The 21491-nt window shown below is 38.8% G+C and overlaps 2 protein-coding genes across 2 annotated transcripts in view; one reads left to right on the forward strand and one right to left on the reverse strand.

Annotated features, from left to right (window-relative positions):
* Window positions 1-21491, forward strand: part of LOC125243939 (gastrula zinc finger protein XlCGF57.1-like) — an 848513-nt gene that overhangs the window by 395279 nt on the left and 431743 nt on the right. The gene's annotated exons all lie outside the window — the stretch shown is intronic.
* LOC125262176 lies at window positions 13540-20823 on the reverse strand. Its single transcript, XM_048180775.1, has 10 exons — window positions 19839-20823; window positions 18576-18769; window positions 17885-18110; window positions 16895-16970; window positions 15863-16119; window positions 15669-15722; window positions 15451-15524; window positions 15171-15346; window positions 14677-14874; window positions 13540-13568 (listed from the first exon to the last, which is right to left on the reverse strand). The coding sequence occupies exons 1-10, from the start codon at window positions 19947-19949 to the stop codon at window positions 13540-13542; spliced, it is 1395 nt and encodes a 464-aa protein (XP_048036732.1). The 5' UTR covers window positions 19950-20823.

Consider the following 21491-nt stretch of genomic DNA (forward strand, 5'->3'; position numbering starts at 1 on the left):
TAGACTTAGTTTAAATGACTGTAGTTGTGCTAGTGTTATTTCTAATGATAAAAATTTGTCTATGAATTATAACTTCCCTTGTCCCACCTGACAAACTTGGTCTATGTAAAGCTCTCCTTACGCCCCATTCAACAATGTATGTCACATAACTGTAAAATGCATTGTTCTATTTTTAATGGTACTTCAAAGAAAAATGTACCCTGATCTACACATCATAAATTATGCAAATCGAGCCGCAAGACAAGACAAAGAAAGTTTGCCCGCCAAACACTGCACCCTGACCATTGGTTGGAACAAATGGAACAAATTGGATGTTCAGCAGCACTGAACATCACCTGTATCATTAGATGCAATATACCTGTATACGACTTAATGAAACAGATTTTCTCTGCTGGCTCTCAAGGACTGTTAGTACGTTTTGCTACTTGTTTTCTCTCTTTCCCTTTCTTTACTGTTCACTTCTGTATATATGTATATGCCCTGTGTATATTTAGCCGTGTAACCTTTGTATTAACAATTTCATATATTAAATACATTATATTCATGTCCAATTCTGCTGTTCATTTATAAAACCCAGGTCACTTTAACGTTTTTCGATCCAGCACCATTGCTTTATGCTTTATGCTTTGATGCTATGATAGGAGGTTTATTCTCGTGGCCAGATAATAACCTTCCTTTTATAGTAGTCTGTGAAAACTAACAGTTTGCTGGACAAACTTGGATAGTTTCTCTAAACAACTATTAAGCTAGAACTGATCATATACTTAATTGATTATAATTTGTTGTAATTGATTCACGTATATATGCATAATTCCCTCTTGGGTCGATATATGTATCATAATTAATCATAAGGCTTTACGATTTATTATATTCATATATTTCGCCCATAAATTGATTAAATAACTGTACAGTTCGTATACATACTTTACAAAGACTGATATATTTCAAATGTTTATTTCTTTTAATTTTGATGATTATAACTGACAACTAAGGAAAATCCCAAATTCAGTATCTCAGAAAATTAGAATATTACTTAAGACCAATACAAAGAAATGATTTTTAGAAATCATGGCCAACTGAAAAGTATGAACATGAAAAGTATGAGCATGTACAGCACTCAACACTTAGTTGGGGCTCCTTTTGCCTGAATTACTGCAGCAATGCGGCGTGGCATGGAGTCAATCAGTCTGTGGCACTGCTCAGGTGTTATTAGAGCCCAGGTTGCTCTGATGGTGGCCGTTCAGCTCTTCTGCATTGTTGGGTCTGGCATATCACATCTTCCTCTTCACAATACCCCATAGATTTTCTATGGGGTTAAGGTCAGGCGAGTTTGCTGGCCAATTAAGAACAGGGATACCATGGTCCTTAAACCAGGTACTGGTAGCTTTGGCACTGTGTGCAGGTGCCAAGTCCTGTTGGAAAATTAAATCTGCATCTCCATAAAGTTGGTCAGCAGCAGGAAGCATGAAGTGCTCTAAAACTTCCTGGTATATGGCTGCGTTGACCTTGGACCTCAGAAAACACAGTGGACCAACACCAGCCAATGACATGGCACCCCAAACCATCACTGACTGTGGAAACTTTACACTGGACCTCAGACTCTGGGACCCTGATTCCCAAAGGAAATGCAAAATTTACTTTCATCAGAGAACATGACTTTGGACCACTCGGCAGCAGTCCAGTCCTTTTTGTCTTTAGCCCAGGCGAGACGCTTCTGACGCTGTCTGTTGTTCAAGAGTGGCTTGACACAATAATGCGACAGCTGAAACCCATGTCTTGCATACGTCTGTGCGTAGTGGTTCTTGAAGCACTGACTCCAGCTGCAGTCCACTCTTTGTGAATCTCCCCCACATTTTTGAATGGGTTTTGTTTCACAATCCTCTCCAGGTTGAGGTTATCCCTATTGCTTGTACACTTTTTTTTCTACCACATCTTTTCCTTCCCTTCGCCTCTCCATTAATGTGCTTGGACACAGAGCTCTGTGAACAGCCAGCCTCTTTTGCAATGACCTTTTGTGTCTTGCCCTCCTTATGCAAGGTGTCAATGGTCGTCTTTTGGACAACTGTCAAGTCAGCAGTCTTCCCCATGATTGTGTAGCCTACAGAACTAGACCATTTAAAGGCCTTTGCGGCTGTTTTGAGTTAATTAGCTGATTAGAGTGTGGCACCAGGTGTCTTTAACACTAGAACCGCCACGGGGTAAATTTTACCCGTGGCTGTTCTTTAAATGTACGTAATAGGTTTTCAATAAAACATTCAAGTCTCCCAGTCATTGACTTTTACTAAATTTTTGTCATTTACAATCTCTTGATGTTAAAAATTGTTTAGAAAAAACCAGATCAAAAAACGGGTCAATTATACCTATAAGCGCCGCACGAATCAAATATACCCGCTATATAATGCCTGTATTTTCGCGCTGTCATTTTCGCGCCCCATGTGTTTAAATATTGTACATTGCTAGGCAACGCCTTTCACTCAATGAATTAGTGGTTAACGGTTAAAAAAAATGAAGTCACAATGAGTAAAAGGAGGCGATTTATGGTTCCCGAAGAGGTATTAGAAGCCCTAAATGCCATGAGTGATGGAGAGTCTGATGGTGGTGAGATCAGTGATGCGTCCTGGGTCGGCTCAGCATCTGACAGCTCATCTGACAGCGATCCAGAGCCTCAGAGAAAAATCAGACCGACTGAGTCTGTTCTTCAGGACAGGATGGCTACAATAGTTACACAGGGTGAGCATCAATAAACTTTGGATGTAAAATAATTTTCTTTAGTCATCTCCCACAGTTATTATTATTAGAGTGCCCTATTGGAAGAGGCTACACTAACACCACACACACACACACACACAGTGGTACAGTTAGTTATTCTCTTTTTTTCTCATCACATCGCAGATTGGAAAGGCATTTATTTTCATCAAAACATAAACTTTTCACAATTAAGTGGCATCCATTTGATAAACTTGAAAATACACTCATTTGCAATTAGTAGCTATTATTATGGCATACTTTTTAAATAATTTTTCTTACTACAATACTGAGGTGCAAGTATCTGACACTATTTCCACTAGGTATAAATAGCATCTAACTACTGCAAAAAGTTATTTTTTATATATATAATATATGGATATTTTCACTTAGTGTAAATACCATTTTGCTAAAAATACTCCTATTTTCACTTAGTGCAAATAGTCACTGCCTTATTATTATGCCTTTTGGCTTGTAACTTTTCTGACTGCCATAGGTGGTCTATAGTTTCACCCTTAACTATAAAGATACATTTTCCTATCAGCTAAAGTAGCCTGTATACATTATAAATGATCGTCGAACCCCTGTCTAATTTTAGTGTGTGTCACGGAGCCACAAGCACCAGTCCAAGAAATCGGGAAAGATGGCACAGTATGGACTGTTCTCAAATCTGGTGAAGGCACTGGGAGACATCAAGCCCAAAATATTCTCAGTGAGTCCGCTGGCCCCACACCACACGCAAGGCGCAACATCCAAGATAAGATGACAGCTTTTATGTGCTTGTGTGATCGAGGGATGTTGCAGCACATCCGAGAGTGCACAGTGGCTGAAGCCTGCAGAGCCACTGAGGACACAGCCTGGGATATGTCCCTTGCTGAGCTAAAGGCATTCATTGCACTACTTTATGTCAGGGGTGCATACTGTGGGAAAAACATTGACATTGAAAGTTTTTGGTCTGAGGAATGGGGCAACATGTTCTTCATTTCCACAATGTCAAGGAACCGGTTTAGGGAAATCATGCGCTACCTGCGCTTTGATCGGAAGGAACCCTGGCGATGCCGTTTGACCACTGACAAGTTTGCACTCATGGCTGAGGTGTGGCAGAAATTCACACAGAACTGCATTGCATGCTACCGACCAGGGCCAGACATTACTGTTGATGAGAAACTGTTCCCCACAAAGGCAAGATGCAGATTCACACAGTACATGCCCAACACGCCAGATAAATTTGGAATCAAATTTTGTCTGGCAGCAGATGTTGATTCCAAATACATGTTGAACGGCTTTCCATACCTGGGCAAAGATGACACCAGACCAGCCACACAATGCCTTGGTGAGAGTGTGGTGTTGAAGCTGGTGGATCCATTTGTTAGTAAGGGAAGGAATGTCACCACCGATAATTTCTTCACCTCCATCCTGCTTGCCAACTCGCTTCTCCGCAAAAATACAAGCATGGTGGGGACCATCAACAAAAATAAGCGGGGGCTTCCACCTTCTGGTGCTGAAAAGTGATAAAATCACACTGTTTATCAGTGTAAGCCCCGAAGAAATGTCACCATCCTGAGCACTCAACACCAACATGTAGCCATCTCCACAGACAACAAGAGGAAGCCTGAGACGGTGACCTACTACAACAGAACCAAAGTTGGGTTGATGTGCTCGACCAGATGGCTCGCCAATACTCAGTCAAAGGTTATTATTATTATTACATTGTCGTAGTAGTATTATAATGGACTAAATAATGCCATAATGTTCACTCTTCCTCTCTGTCGCTCTCTTTTACCCCCTTTCCACCAGCACGAACCGGGTGCTAGTTCAGAGCTAGTGCTAGTGCCAGTTCGGAGTTGGTTCAACTGATGAGTCTTCTAAGAACCGGTTTGCCTTTCCACGGGCTAGAGAGCAACACAGAGCCAGGTCTTACGTCACTGTATACATCTCATATTTCACACAGCAAAGCTAGCGCCGCAGCGCGAAACACACCAAGCTTGTTCGAGATGCATCGGCTTCTCGCATAGCGATCGGCGCATGACATCAAAGCTCCGCGAGAACGATCCAAAAGCACAAGGAGTCGTACGCTCTACAAACGCTCCCGTGGATCCGCAGCACCCGCCGAATCGGTCCGCGCTGCTCCGATGCATCTCGAACAAGCCTTCTATCAACAATCGCGGATGTTTCACTACTGTTGTTGCTCATGGCTTTGCGAACCTACATCGGCATCCAAACACGGCTCGCCGTAATTTGTATATAGACGGAGATTACGATTGAGCTGCTATTAGCTCGATTAGCTGCTATTTCAAAAATGGTGTTTCTTGTTGGTTATGGTAACCCCGCCCCTAGCCCCTGACGCAAGCGGTTCTTACTTCTAGCCCAGCAATGTTTTGGTGCTACTTACGAACCACTTTTCCTGGTTCGGAGCTGGTGCTTTGTGTGTCGAAAGACAAAGAACTGATTTGAAACTAGGCTCTGGCTCCGAACCAGCACTCAAACTGCCTTGGTGGAAAAGGGGTATTTGTGTCTGTCTCAAGGTGGCACCCATAGGTGGCCCGTTGCTGTATTTTACAACTTGCTGGATCTTGCTGCTATTAATGCCTGTGTGCTTTACCGGAGCTGCATAGAGAACAACATCCCCAGAAGGGACTTCATGCTTCAGCTGGCCCAGGAGCTGCGTGCTGAGTGGATGGCATCCAAAGTGGCACCGCACGTGAACATGCCCCTGGACACTGCAGATCAGCTGAGGAGAATGACGTGCATGGTGAAGGCACAATGCAAACAGAACAAAACGTTTGCCAAGTGCCTGAAGTGTCGGAATGCTGTCTGTGGGAAATGCACAGTCAAAGTAATGAATGTTTGCCCAAACTGTGTTTGAGCAACCTGTAGACCTACTGTAAATAGTCTCACAACACATGTTCAAATGAAGATGTTTTAGCCTACTCATAAATGTCCAAACTTCTGATTAATTATTTATTATTTATTTAATTATTTATTATTTATTAATAATTAATAACTATTTGTTTGTTTTGTCATTTCTATCTTTTATTGTTCGCTACTGTGTTGCTATTTATCCTAGTCTACCCGTTTCCTGGCAAAAAAAGAAAAAGAAAAATCCAATCTATGATGTACTGAATAAAACCATTTTTTGATTACCTGAAGTTTACTGGTGTTGTTCTCTTATTCAAATTATAAATCATAAAACGAAACAAATTAATAATTAATTAGGTGAAGCAGTTTGCATGAATTTGCCATCGCATCATCCTATGCAGTGTGCTTGAATTATTATTGTTCATTATTGTCTATAGGCTATTTTAGACATTTAAATAACATGGGTTATCTTAATATATGATTAATTATAATATTACACCACCCAAATATGTATTTACTTCCATCTAATTCTCGTTGTCAGCGCAGACATATTTAGCTTATATTGACCTTTATGAAAAGCATAAAAAAAGCCTTGAACATAAAACAACAGGACAAAAATATAGTTGATGACTAGACATAATCATTTCATGACTTTAGACACTTTTTTGTGAAGACAGTGACATAATACAGTGAAATAATATGTTCTTTAGTCATATAAAAACAGGTGTTATGTGCGTGGGTAAAATTTACCCGCATGGCGGTTTTAGGTATACAGCGACCCCCGGCGGTTCTAGTGTTAACAGTACATTAGCAACATGCTAACGAAACATTTACAAAGACAATGTACAAATATCACTTAAAATATCATGTAATCATGGATCATGTCAGTTATTATTGCTCCATCTGCCATTTTTCGCTGTTGTCCTTGCTTGCTTACCTGCATAAAGTCTGTTGATTCAGCTGTACACAGATCCAGACTTGTGTAATGCCATGATCATGGGCTGGCATATGCAAATATTGGGGGTGTACATATTAATGATCCTGACTGTTACGTAACTGTTATGTTGAGATTCGCCTGTTCTTCGGAGGTCTTTTAAACAAATGAGATTTATATAAGAAGGAGGAAACAATGGAGTTTGAGACTCACTGTATGTCATTTCCATGTACTGAACGCTTGTTATTCAACTATGCCAAGGTAAATTAAATTTTCAATTCTATGGCACCTTTAATGACAAATTTCATTTTTGGGTGAACTAACCCTTTAATGGTTATTTCTCTGAAGCAATAGTCACTCTGAATGATGAACAAACTGAAATGATTTACTCTGCCCATCAGCCTGGAAAAAAAATGGTGGCACTCAATATTACATTAAACAACTCACAAATCACAGTTTGATGTTAGTTGACGTTTGTGCTACCATATTACCATGTTTTTCCTAGAGTGTGTATGGAGGAGTTGATTATTTTACATTTCAGTCTTTTTTAAAGACCCCCCCCCAAGATTTTCAATTATGATATGAAGATGAATAAAAGTCTTCCTGTTTGAAATGACATGAGGGTGAGTAACTGATGACAATTTTCATTTTTGGGTTAACCCATTAACATTTGTGTTGCATGGACTACTTTTACACCAATGATATCATCCTGTTCAGCCCTTCAATAGGTTCAAGTCTACTTACTTGTTCATCGCAGTCTTTTAGTATTGCAGCCATCTTGTTGCCACTGACACCACCCTTTGCTGCCTTAGCTCTGAAAAGATCCATAATCTGTGGAGTATGTTTATCCAGGGAGGAGTACAATGTCTGCTGCAGATTTCGATTTGTGATTCTGTGAAACTCTGCAAGTGCCTGCAACAATAAATAGAAAAAAAATAATCACATGAAAAGGCTGTTACAAATCATTCATCATTTACTCACCTTTGTGTGTTTACAAACCTAAATGAAATAAGTATGAAATATTTTGGGTGAACTAATCTTTTAAAGACAGCATTAAAACAAAATTAATTTGAACATACAAAAACCTTAAAGGGTTAGTTCACCCTAAAATGAAAATTCTGTCATTAATTACTCACCCTCATGTTGTTCCACACCCGTTAAGACTTTTTTTCATCTTCGGAAAACAAATGAAGATCTTTTTGATGACAGAATGCTGTCAAATTTCCTTGACTGTCTTTGTAACTACTAATTCACTGATCAAGAATCAAGTCAAGAATCAATAATCTTAAGGTTTAGTCCAAATTTTTTGAAGAGAATCGATTGCTTGTTATGATGAAAATACTTAATTTATACTTTTACTGGCATGTTGATCAGCAAACATAAGCAGAAGCTCAACTGAATGTGAATAATGCACAAGATTCAACCTTTTCTGGGAGCTCAAACATGCTGCATAACCAATGAGGTTCATTCTCATGTATTAAGCAGCACGTTTGTGCTTCCGGAAAAGGTTGAATCTTGTGCGTTATTCAAATTAGGTTTAGCATCTAATCAATGTTTAAATGTGAGTAAAAGTCTAAATTAAATCTTTTTATCATAACAAGCAATTGATTCTCTTCAGAAAATTTGGACTAAACTACTTGAGTAATATGGATTATTTTTTCAATCTCATTATGAAGTTTTTGAAGCGTCAAAATGGTAGTTACAAAGGCAGTCAATGGAAGAAAATCTGACCTTGATCTTAACATGAACTAAAGTATTACGGGTTTGGAACGACATGAGGGTGAGTAGTTAATCACTATTTTCATTTGGGGGTGATCTAACCCTTTAAGATGCCAAAAATTTCTCTTTGAGAAGTAAACAAACGATTTATTAAAGCATCACTTACTTGAGCTTCGCGAAAAAAAGCTGGCTGATGGACTGGACTGCACAATTTCTTTTCGTCTCAGCACAAATGTTTGTTGCATGTGTCGATTTATCATCATGACATCTTGGTCCTTCTTTTTAAGGTCATCCATCATTTTTAGACGTAAATCTTCGTTCATCTGACCCATAAGGAAAGTTAGGGAGGAAGTTGACTTCTGCTCGTCTAGGGCATTTAATATTTGCACAACTATGTTCTGCATCTGGATTGCTCCTGCTTCTTTTACACCCATTGATGTCAACTTCTTGCATTCCTGATCGCGAAGTTTGCTTCTATAGTTATCCATTTTGAACTTCAAGGACACTTTCCAGCCATCAAAACCAGTTCTTGAGCTATTTTCCTTCAAACGGGTGTTTCTTCACCAGGGCTTCAGCTGCTTTGGCAAAGTCATTATCACTTGGGTATGCCTTGAAGCTGTAAATTGTATCAATCATTCTCTCAAGTATGTTATGTTTTTGATCCCTTGTCAATTTAAGATGCTTTCCTTCTTTAACATTGTTACGTGGCTGTGTAGTTTGTTTTAAAGACCCATAGGTGGAGCTCTGGATTGGTGGAAGCACGATGACGTCACTGGGTTTCCGGCATAAAAAGCGTGGATGGCGTCAATGGACTCTCTCTCTCGCTGGTGTCTCTCTCTGCGTTCTCCCCTCGATGCGGTCCCGTTGAACACCCATCGTCCGCTCTCATGGGGCGCTTAGTCTGTGTTTTGTTGTAGTTTAGTTTGTTTTCTTGATTTGTCATTGTTTTGTTCGATATGTTTTCTTTATATGGTTAATGTTTAATTTTAACAGTAACGGGTAGTGGATTTGTTTAAACAGGTCACTGTTTAATAATGTAGTAAGTATAGTGAAGGAAGCAGAGGCCCGGAAGACTCACTCCTTTTGCTTTATCGGAAGCTAGGTAAGAACTGTTGGTGAGAATAGCCAGGCAGGCGTTCTTTGTTCCTTTGGCTGTTTTTTTCCCTACCTGTTTACTGTTAATTCCTTTGTTAATGTTTTGTCTAATTTTGTTTGCAACTTTATTTATGAATTGTTTATTCCTTCTTTTTATTATAATTAAACGAGGGCGATTTATTGTCCTGAAAATTGACAATCGGTGTCCGTGGCTCTTGCATGTGTGCGGTCCATGTCCTCATTGAGTTATTATTTTTAAACGAGCTGTTAACTCGGACATGGGCCGTAACAAACATATTCAGAACTGCCCTCTCTCAAGGCAAACTCAATGTCATAAGAAACTGTCTACAGCCAACGCTGTCTCGTCTGTGTCAGTAGAATGGACATCTAGCTCAAGTGTTTTGATGAGCTTCACAGTTGCTTTGGAGGGAAGTTCATCAATGTTCTCGAGATCACATAATGTATTTCCGAAATCAGGATCTTCAAACTGTACACTGTCAGAAAAAAAGGTACAGTGCAGGTAAAATTTTGTTCGGTACAAAACTCATTTAAAGGTCCACAATTGGTCCTTAGGGTACAAATATGTACCCAAAATGGCTTATAAAGGTACAACATTTTAGGTTTAGATGTGAAAGGTCCATTTTTGTGCCTTTCAAAACGTTTTTCAGTTAAGCTCCAACAAGAATACCTTATGTCTGTTTCTTTATTAATTAAATGTATGTCAGCTCATAATAACAGCAAGACAACATATTAAGTAGTTTTAAATGTTAAAACTAAAATGTTGAGATGTTTTGTAGGACTATATATTAGCTATGTAAATACTTAACCATCACTTCATGTAGCCTATCCTGTCTGTAAAATAAAATAAATGTTATTTCCAAACACATTAATGATTCTATTAAATTAAATATATTTATAATAATTGTTCATGTTTGTTGTAATGTAGTATTTTTTTTTTTCAACGTTACGATTGTTGTCGCTTTAAGAATTTCCCGCTCTGCTTGAGTCGTTCTTCAGTCTGCGCGCGCGGTCCTGTCCTGACAGAACTTCAGAACACGATTTCGTCGAGCATTTTTTGGACACATTTTTCAGGTAAATGCGAGATAATGTTATATAATCATATTTCTTCACGTATTGTGCTATGTTGTGTTGATTTTGTCTAATTCGATGTTCCCCTGCTTAAAGCCTGCGTAAAGTTAATGCGTCAGACGTCAGACTGGCTGTTGTACGACGGATTTGGGAAGCGCCTTCAAAAGTTCAGAATGGAGTTGGGAAAAATGAATACCACACAATTAATAAAGGAGCTTATGCAGTTTGGCATCGAAATCACTGATGAGGAGAGAAAAAAATTTGAGGGTGAGTATGATTATTATCACATGTTGAGATGTTTTAAGAAAATCTAACTTAGCGCTTTTCTCGAGGATTCTTCTCGAGGATAGCAGCCTTCATCAATATAGACTATAAACTTTCATACCTTTGCCTCGCATACCATATTTATTTGATAAAAACTGTGGCCGACACTATATATTGGCAGGGCTAGCCATTGTAATTAGTGGTTATCTCAGTTTTTTACATTTTGAGACTAAAAATATCCTGCCTGTGAGTGCGTCATTTTGTTAGGCCGCACGAGACTTCCCCGACGCAGAGCTCATTTCCCAGTAAATTCAGCAAATAATAGGCTAGTTTAATGTTTGAGGTCATGAATATGAGCCCATTCGCGATCTCAAACATATTCTCAAAACTATATAATTTTCAATATCTTCAAAATCAATATTTCGATCGCTAACAGCTTCACCAGATCCATCCAGTAACAGTTACAGTCATATTTGATTGCGTCCAGTACTTGCTCTGCAGAAAATCGCTGAACCATTTCATGTTTTTCTTATTATTTCGTTTTTTGTCTGAATGAGTCGTCACTTCCTCATTGTGTATCAGACATTGCCACCTTGTGGAATAAAGGTGAATTGCACTTATTCCGTCATCTAAGATTCAATTATTGTTGTGCAGAAAAAATATACCTACACTCATACACACCTCGGGTCGTTTGCGACCCTATACAATTTTTACAAAAAATGAATACAAAAATTGTTGATTTTTTTCTTGTTATATTCTTTATAATGAATTGATTGAGGAATACCAAGAAGGTTGATGTCTAACTTTAAAAAATGAATGAGGAGGAGGGTAGTGAATGACGTCTCCGGTCACTAAAGACCCGAGGTATGCATTTAAGGGTTAAAGCAGTTGCATGATTATGCAGCAGACATTATACAGCTCAGTGTCTTCATGCAGTTAATTAATAAACCATCGGTTTATTATATCGGCCTTTTTCATGCTATAGTCCCTTTCAAACTTTGTTGGTGCAACACTTTGTGTCATACTAAAGCAGCAGAACACTCTTGTGAAGCTACTGCGAGGTCTTGCAGAATGATTACGACGACTTGAAGATCTTCTGCTGGCTTCTGCTCCATAGCTTGTGAAAAGTCGATTTACTTCAACTGAGCTGCGCGATGCGACAAATGCCTCGTTCTTAATGTGTCATAGTATTGGCATAACATCATATGTGAACATAAACATTCGCATACAGACAAACAACAACTTTTTAAAGGGCTAAGCAACTTTTCTTGCTGTCCACTGCGTTAAGCTCTTGCATTCCAGACGGAGTGGCTGTTCGGTCTGGGACATTTGATTGAGAACCACTATCCACTTCATTGGCAAGTTGTCTTATATTATAAATATTAGCAATGTCAGCCATGGTACTTGCATGATGTTTTATGCACAATAACTGACGCGCAAGACATTAAAATGGCGCCACAAAACCAAATTAAAGCGGGATGAAGATTTGATCTCTCACTGTCCAACGACAGAGAGTGTTACAAGTGAGAGAGGGTTGGCTCTTCAAATTGAGGCGAAAGTTGATTGGTTGCTCCCACGTGTGTACTGTCCAATGGCATTTTACCACTCGATTGACAAATGGATAAAGAAAAAAGCATTTGCCAAATTATTTTTAAAAAGATTTACTAATGTACTTTTTATTGATCTACGTTTTAAAAAATGAATTAAATAACCCATTTCAAATTTTTCTTTATACATTCAAAAAAGATGTTTTAAATTTGTTGTTTTATTAAACTACATTTAAAAACAGGAATTAAATAAACAACTTTAAATATGTCTATTAATTTGCCCATATAAAAAGTGAAACATTTTTATGTTTGAATTATTAAATTAATTAAAGGTGCCAAAGAATTGAAAATTAAATTTACCTTTGCATAGTTGAATAACAAGAGTTCAGTACATGGAAATAACATACAGTGAGTCTCAAACACCATTGTTTCCTCCTTCTTATGTAAATTTGATTTGTGCAAAAGACCTCTGAAGAACAGGCGAATCTCAACATAACACCGATTGTGACGCAACAGTCGGGATCATTAATATGTACGCCCCCAATATTTGCATATGCAAATGACAAGCAAGAACAATAGCGAAAAATGGCAGATGGAGGAATAATAACTGTCATGATCCATGATATCATTATATTTTTAGTGATATTTGTGAATTGTATTTCTAAATGTTTCGTTAGCATGTTGCTAATGTACTGTTAAATGTGGTTAAAGTTAACATCATTTCTTAAGAGCCGTCGCTATTTTCATTTTTAAACACTTGCGGTCTGTATAATGCATAAACACAACTTCATTCTTTATAAGAACAACAGTGTGTAATGTTAGCTTTAGCCACGAAGCACTATCAAACTCATTCAGAATGAAATGTAAACATCCAAATAAATACCATACTTACATGATCTGATATGCTGCATGACAAACACTTTGTAAAGATCCATTTTGAGGTTTATATTAGCTGTGTGAACTTTGTTTATGCAATGTATATAGAGTCGAGAGCTCGGGGGCGGGGAGCGCGAGCATTTAAAAGGGATGCGCAGTGAATCAGCGCATATTTAATTACACCCCAAAATAGGCATTTAAAAAATAATAATAATAAATCTATGGGGTATTTTGAGCTGAAACTTCACAGGCACATTCAGGGGACACCTTAGACTTTTATTACATCTTGTGAAAAAGTGTTCTAGGGCACCTTTAATTTTTTCTCCCTCATTTACTGTTCATGGCTGTTTTTGCCCCATTGACTTCCATTATGACGACATTTTTTGATTGCAAAGCCATGACACCATATAATCATGCATTCTGATTGTTGGTGGTTTTCCCTGTTGGGAAGAGGTAAAATTTGTACCAGGTGGCACCATTAACACTTTAGATAGGCCTGTGCACTTTAGATAGTTTCTGGCTTTTATATGGAGTATAACAGCATATTATAGTGTGTGTGTGTGTGTGTGTGTGTGTGTGTGTGTGTGTGTGTGTGTGTGCGCGTGAGTGAGCGAGGGACAGTGAGTGAGTGAGTGAGCGAGTGAGGGAGGGAGGGACAGTGAGTGTGTGTGTGAGCAAGTGTGTGCGAGTGAGCGAGTGAGGGACAGTGTGTGTGTGTGTGTGTGTGTGTGTGTGTGTGTGTGTGCGCGCGCGCGAGTGAGGGACAGTGAGCGAGGGACAATGAGCGAGGGACAGTGTGTGTGTGCGAGTGAGTGAGTGAGCGAGGGACAGTGAGTGTGTGTGAGCGAGTGTGTGCGAGTGAGTGAGTGAGCGAGGGACAGTGTGTGTGTGTGTGTGTGTGTGTGTGTGTGTGTGCGAGTGAGTGAGTGAGCGAGGGACAGTGAGTGTGTGTGAGCGAGTGTGTGCGAGTGAGTGAGTGAGCGAGGGACAGTGTGTGTGTGTGTGTGTGTGTGTGTGTGTGTGTGTGCGAGTGAGTGAGTGAGCGAGGGACAGTGAGTGTGTGTGCGCGAGTTATGTTTGCGAGTGAATGTGTGCGTGTGACGGCACGCGACATGGTGTGTGTGTGCGGAAAGCAACGTATAGTCTGACATGTTTCTTGTCCACACATGACAAGATTTTAGTAGTCAAAATCGTGTAAGCGAGGGACAGTGTGTGTGTGCGATGAGTGAGTGAGTGAGCACAGTGAGTGTGTGTAGCGAGTGTGTGCGAGTGAGTGAGTGAGCTTAACAGACACAAAAATCTTGTAATATGAACCAGGCATTTATTGTGTGTGTGTGAGCACCGTGTCAGGCTGTCTGTTGCGATGTGTTCATTGCGCGAGTTCATATCGCGATGACGATGAAAAATCGATGTATCGTTCAACCAGTGAGTGTGTGTGTGTGAGCTAATTGTGACTGAAAAAACTCTTTACAAATTATGCCATGTATATTATATTGTTAGGCTGTCTGTTGCGAAACCTTGGTTAAAAATTTAAAGAAACAATCTTACCCTCCAGCACACAATGAAGTGGGGAGGCCCATTTAGTTCTCTGAGTCTTGTAGAATGCGATTACTGCCTTTTCTCTCTCTTCAACATCTGAATGTAGGTCCATTGAGAAGCGAAGAGGTATCTCCAGCTGTTGCTCCCTCAAGATAACTCTTCTGAACAGTGTTGCTGCACTTGAAGCATTCATGATTCGCTTCCATTCTATGAAATATAAAATAAATACAAAAAAAATAAATAAACGTTAAACAGTCAAATACATTTCAGTGTGATATTAAAAATGTACAGAGCCTGATTACTATGTATTTGAGTGTATTAATCAGCGTGATTACAAGCAATTAACATCAAACAGAAGCTAAAGATGCAGGTCCTGTAAGAGGGACAGGACAGGTTAACATGACAATGACATTTAACAACTGACTTGTGGCAGCAAAAACAGAAAACTAAATATATCCTTGTGTTTGTGAGCTCTGTTAAAAGCTTATGCTCTTGACTGGCACCTGGGACAGTGGGATCAGCAAGAATAGTTGATGGTCCGGCCATGTCATTGACTACACCATTGGGTCTGGTGCTTTGTTCTGTAGTCCTGGAACCATGAGGCAAGAGATCAATTGTGCTTGAAGTCCCCTCTCTGGCATCATCTTCAAGTAATGGCATCAAGGTGTCTTCTGGAAATCTAAACATATTTAGATATACCATGAGAACCTCAATTGTAATTACAACTGTAAAAACATCACATTAGTGAAATGTAAGGCATGATGAATGCAAATTGATTAATACCCATCTCCACAAAAGCTGGCATGGTATGCAATATCCTCTCTGGGAAATTGTTTTTCACATATTGGGCATACTTCCTAAATACAGAAACAGAGAAATGTACAGATTTTTATTATTAATTTTGAGTAAAATACATAAAGTAAATACATAAAAAAACATTGTAATTACATCTCGAAAGACATTCAGAAGTTGGGTATATTGAAAAAAATGTAATACTCAACTGTAGTATTGACTTCTTTCTCTTCAATACTGACAATTTCAGGCTCATCACTGCTCTGTGAATTGGGAAACAAAATTCATTTTAGGTAGAAGGTTTGGGTTTGGAACTGACAAAAAAAGATTCTGAAGTGGAATTTGAAAGGTAATGAACCACACTTCATTCTGTAACATACTGAATAATGTAAGTGTTACTTACAATTTCAGCATTACAAGATTTGATGTGCAGAGCCAGGAACTGTAAAGGCATAACAACTCCACAGTTTTTGCATGAGGACTTTGGCATTTTGGAAAATTCTGGAGCATTGTGGGGGAGGGGGCTTGCATCTAGCTCCTCTTGTAGTGGGACAATGTACAGAATTAGTTTGCCATTATTTGTGACCGTTTTAAGGAGTCGTCCAGTGTAGCCCTCAGACTCTGTAGCGACAACACTCAATTTTCTCTGTCCTTGACCACCTAAATACAAAAAGCAAATACATAATAACTTACTTTACTGTTTTTACAACTATGAGATGCCAAATAACATTGCTTTACTAATAAAGTATTTACTATACAAGATAAATACTATTAAAAAACAGTATCAAACACAAACCACAATAACTGTTTAAACTTGCAGATAAAACACTGGGGAGACTATGCTTCATGTCCAAAACTGGTTGCTCTAAAGCATGACTTCATTCATTCATTCAGTGGGTTAAAACAAAGACTATAGAACAATACAAGACGTGTCACTCGTATTGTTTTGAATGGGAGAAAGTGTAACGCGCAATATGGCGGAATAAGTCCCGCCTTCTAAATAAGAGCCAATCGCCAACTGGTAAAGTCATCGCGTCACTGCAGCGGCCATTAGAAGCTCCGGTTTCTATAGAAACAGTCAGATGTGCGCCTCCGAAACATGGCAGAAGAGATGCGCATTTAGGTCTGCGCATGCGCATTAGCTTGATCCAGCCTGAAAAATACCGTTTTTTGTCATGATTCGAGCGTTTGGATAAAACATTTATAAGACAGTTGTTGTCAGATTTGATTGGTGATTTCAAATATGAAATTTAATCGTAAGGTTAGCGAACAGTTTTGGAAAATGTGATGTTTCCCCATTCAAAGAGATCTGCATGATGCCCAGGATGCCCGAGAGGCGTTTCAAAGATGGCCGCCGAGTGAAATGACTTGTCTTAAAGGGGCTTTGGTTAAAAGCTCCAGCAGGTTTCCTTATCCTACACTCACTATACCTGACCTGTTGATTTATAACATAGCCAGCCTCCGGACAACTGCTTCAACTTGGGGTACTGCTCTTCAAGTTGACAGACAATCTAAACAAAGATTTCACATGAAAAGCAGTGATGCTTAGTGTTAGAGTAAATTTTATTAAATATGCAACTGCACTTAAACTGTTGTATGAATCACTCAAAAGGTTTGTATATATAGTGAAAAACAGTGCCCTTACTTTATCAAAGCAAGAATTACCCAACTATTACCCAACTACTTTTACACTGTTTAAGCGAACTACACCATGAAGATTTCATTCATCCATTTCAGAATTAAGTTGCCTGTGTTATGAAGCAATGTGTCATGCATTTGTCCCTGTCAATTAAACAATTAAATTTGTTCCTTTACTTTAAGTATTTTAACACATTATACTACTACTACTTCCAGCACTGCCTCAAGTACTGAGATCCTTTGTGCTACAACTTGTTCCAGATCTACTTCAAGTACTTATCTACTACATAAAATATTGCTTAAAATACCTCTACTATCTACTTTTTTTTTTAAGTTGCAGCAAGCACAGACTTTTCTTGTTTTCCTTTTTTCTCACACCTTGGCATGGTATGACTTGAAACTAAACTTTTTATGTACCTTGGATCTGCATTAACAACAACATTAGAATATACTTGTATGTGTACAAGTTTTGTCACAAGTCCCATGCAAGCAGTGGTTCTATTTACATATTTGAAAATTCATAATCCAGAATTTCTAAATGAGGAAGAAAGAGTAGATGTGCTTCCAGACCCTTTTCAGAGGTTTTTAGAACACTGTATGTGGGAAAACCACGTAAAACAAATATTAACCACAGCAGAATTTTAGCAGAGTGTAGGGGGTCTTTAAAAAGGTTATAATGAAGCAATAACCATTTAACTGAAAGAGTGATTAGCAAATTGCAAATTGATGTTAGAATAGAGGAGTTAAACACTTGTGATGCAACAAAAACACATCAAATCTAGATTACCTCCTCATGGCAAGCGTTATCAGCCACTGTCATGGTTCTTTTCCCCAAGCCTGCCTCGAGGAGTTTGATTTCTTCAGATGGCTTTGGTGTGCGATCAGTCGGACTAGACAGCACCAAAAACTGAAGCCTGACATATTTTATGGCTATCGCTGGAGATATTTTGGATAGAGCAGCAGGGCGTTTCTTGGAGCGAATCATTTCACGACGAAAATAACCTGGAAATGACCTGAAACAAAAAGGAAAAACACTGCAAACACAAGTTGTACACTGCATTTAGAAAATCAATGTATCCTTCAAATATATCATTACCCACTGAAGTGAAAGTCTGAGTCAAAGTATTTAAAGACCTAGTCTGTACAGCCATTGATGCTAGTGGGCAATAAACATAACCATATGTGCCATGGGACAAAAAATATATATTATATATATATAAAAATATCAAGTTATTTTGTGACAGCAATTAAAAGATTGTTGTTCAATGAAACCAGCATGTATCTGTACCAGTTATCTAGTTTTCTATCTATCTTTTTTTTTTTTTTTTTTTTTTTTTCTTCTCCATGTTCTGTGTTCTGGTATATGAAGAAAGTGTATTGTAACGTTATACACTGCAAGACCAAAGTCAGCATAGTAATCAGTCACAAAAAGAGTAATATGTATATGAAGAATTGCTATATAGTGTGGTGGCACCTACCTCTGCATTTCATTTTGGATCGTCGGCAGCTGACTTGTTCCAACTGATGTACTTGGGGTGTTGTGTCCATCAGACTGCAACCTTCGAGGTGGTTGCCCTCTTCCTCCTTGACCACTGCCTTCAGGTTGTTGCTGTCTTCTCGAAATCAATGATATTAGTGACTGTGCAGCATCAGCTATTGCAGTATATTCCTCCTGCAAGAATTGGAAATTTTAGAACATTGGATCTAGATAATGGAAGACGGAATATTACAAATCATGACAATGATATGCATCTACGCTGCCTTGCTATGGCCAATGCATTGTCTTTACTATCCCATCCAACCTATGTTGGCTGTGTTCGGAATCACTAACTAACCACTACAGGACTAGTGAACAATTTAGATGTAGTGACACCGGGGCACAAACCGGGGCACCTCTCGGGGAGAAGTGATGATGACCAAGGGAGACAGCAAGATTAACAAAAAGCATGGTGGAACTGTCGGTGGACAGAAAATATGGTGTTGTTTTTCGTCAGTGAAATATCAATGCAATGAAAAATTATATTAGCAATCACCTACTTGTTGCTCTGCTGTATGTGAAGTATTTTTCATATTCCTGTCATTCAGTATTGCCATTAGTGAAAGACCTAAAACAAATAATTCGTGGGAATTGTCTCTTGTCTGGTTGCTTTGACAATGTAGTTGTAAATACTAGTGCAAAATGCCTGTGCAAAATCAGTTTTTAAGTGTGTTTTAGTAATTGTTGGTTTGGTGTGTTTGAGTGCTCATTGTTACAATTACACAACAAAAGTTCAGTGACATTTTTTTTCAACAGTCACAGCAACTTCAACTGGCCATCATCTGGCTGATGGTGTAATGAAGTCGAACACAGAGCAGGTTTACCAGGCTTTGTGGAGCGGACTCATTATATTGGTCTCATGTATAACATTAACGTTAGATTACTAGCTGCTACATGCAATGCGACCAAAAGCTAATTTGGAATTAAATCAGCGGCTATTATTTCACCCCACGAAACCCAAATGAATGAAAATGAACATTTCACTATGGCATGTTGAGGGTTAACGTTAGGCATGGTCAGGAGGAGTGATGAATCTGCCCGGGAAAATTCACCATCTTTACTTTAAAGTTTCGAACACAGCCTCAGTTAGCTAGTGACTACAGAGTTGATCGCAAGCATGCTAATAAGTTCACAGGTATTAGCTAGCTTTTTAGTTAGCTAAAGTTAATGGTTACAACATGGTACTGTTAACAAAGTTTTTCACCTCTCTCCCAGCCATGGGCGCGGTTCTTTCAACGGCGGTTCTTGCAGCTCTAGACGGGACCGACATGTGGCCAGAGATCCTCTGTTTGCGTATCCTGTGCGCTTTCGTCATTGGCGGAGCAGTCGGTCAATCCCACCTTTCCAGTAAATACGACTTGTGATTGGACTGTACGTCAGCAGACAGCAAAGCATTGGCCAAGAGCAGAAGGCCCTCCCTCCAGGCTTTTTTTTTTAAGCTGCGAGGTTGCGAAGCTTCATTTTCGCTCAGTCTGTTTCAGAGATTCAGAGCAGAGCTGCGTGACAACGCTGTCACAAATCACGCGAGGCTCTGAAAAAATATTCTGCAATAGGAGTGCAAATGTAATGTAATGTAATACGTTTCGCCCTTTCGAACCTCAGTTTTCAGAGTTTCAAAACTTTTTTTCACCTAGTCGCACACCAGTTTTCAGATCACCATTTACAAGGTTTAAAATCTGGAAAACAAACAATACACTGGGAGAACACTGACAAATTCGAAACTCTGAAAAAATTATTGCACAACACCGTAAAAAAAGAGTGTTGCACTTCTGAAGAAGGAAAACTCAAAAACAAAATTATGTTTGCAGAGATTTTTTTTTTTTTTACCACATTGCAAGCCTGCAAAACTCTGTTTTCAGAGTTTCAAAACTTTTTTTCACACATTCACACACCAGTTTTCAGATCACCATTTACAAGGTTTCAAACCTGGAAAACAAACTAATACAGTGGGAGAACACTGACAAATTTGAAACTCTGAAAAATTCTTTGCGCAACATCGTAAAAAAGTGTTGCAGTTCTGAAGAAGGAAATCTCAAAAACAACATAATGTTTGCAGAGATATTTTTTATTTTTTTACATTTTGCAAGCTTGCAAATCTTATTTTTCGATATTGCAAAACTTTTTTTTGTAAGATTTTGAGTTTTTGAACACTTAGTTTCAACCTTTCAGAACTTTATTTTCTGTTTTGAATCATGGCAGGATATTAATCCCATAGCAAGCTAGTTGTAGCTGGTGCGCTGTCATCACTCCTCTTCGTTTGTTTTGTAAATCCAAACTGACTGAGGTTTGGCTGCTTTCTTTTTGACATTCTTATTAGTATCCACAGAGTGTTCCAAAAAACGAATAAAGTATGTTTTGAACTTGAAGTTAAGCTAACATTCAAATACCAACTCAGTGAGAAGCTTTTACTGTCTTTTAGCTTTAGTTTTTTTTTTCTTTTACTGTCTTTTACTGTCTATGGTGAGAAGTTCAAGTGGTGACGTAAACGTAGTAATTTCAGTGCAGCGCCGCCACGCATGGATGGTCACAGCAGGAGACACAGCGGAAAATAGTGTTCGGAAGTAGTAATGTAATGAGCGAATAAACACACAACATTGACACATTTTTAATATCATCATTTATTTCAGGAACCTTAATGTACAGAAAATCAAAATCTATATGCGACACAAAAAATGGACAGTGTTTTAGAGCTCCCCCTAAATGTCTCAAAGTAGGCTTTCAGGGGAGCCCAGGTCCTTTTCAGGGGAGCCGAGCTCCCCTTAGCTCCCCCGTAATTCGAACCCTGGTAATATCACTGCACCTGCCGCTCCCATGGTTACGGCTGCAGAATTCCTTGATTGTTAAGCTGGAGTGAAAA

The sequence above is a fragment of the Megalobrama amblycephala genome, linkage group LG1 (assembly GCF_018812025.1).
Source record: "Megalobrama amblycephala isolate DHTTF-2021 linkage group LG1, ASM1881202v1, whole genome shotgun sequence".
In the NCBI taxonomy this organism is placed as follows: Eukaryota; Metazoa; Chordata; class Actinopteri; order Cypriniformes; family Xenocyprididae; genus Megalobrama; species Megalobrama amblycephala.

What these genes read in the sequence shown, in the direction of transcription:
- LOC125262176 (XM_048180775.1), bottom strand. Translation starts at nt 19,949, where the DNA reads ATGACGAAAGCGCACAGGATACGCAAACAGAGGATCTCTGGCCACATG. An exon ending in AATCTTGTAATGCTGAAATT is followed by an intron (nt 15,723 to 15,862) that starts GTAAGTAACACT and finishes CCCAATTCACAG; the next exon opens with AGCAGTGATGAGCCTGAAAT. An exon ending in ACTTCATTGTGTGCTGGAGG is followed by an intron (nt 13,569 to 14,676) that starts GTAAGATTGTTT and finishes TCTTCCCAACAG; the next exon opens with GGAAAACCACCAACAATCAG.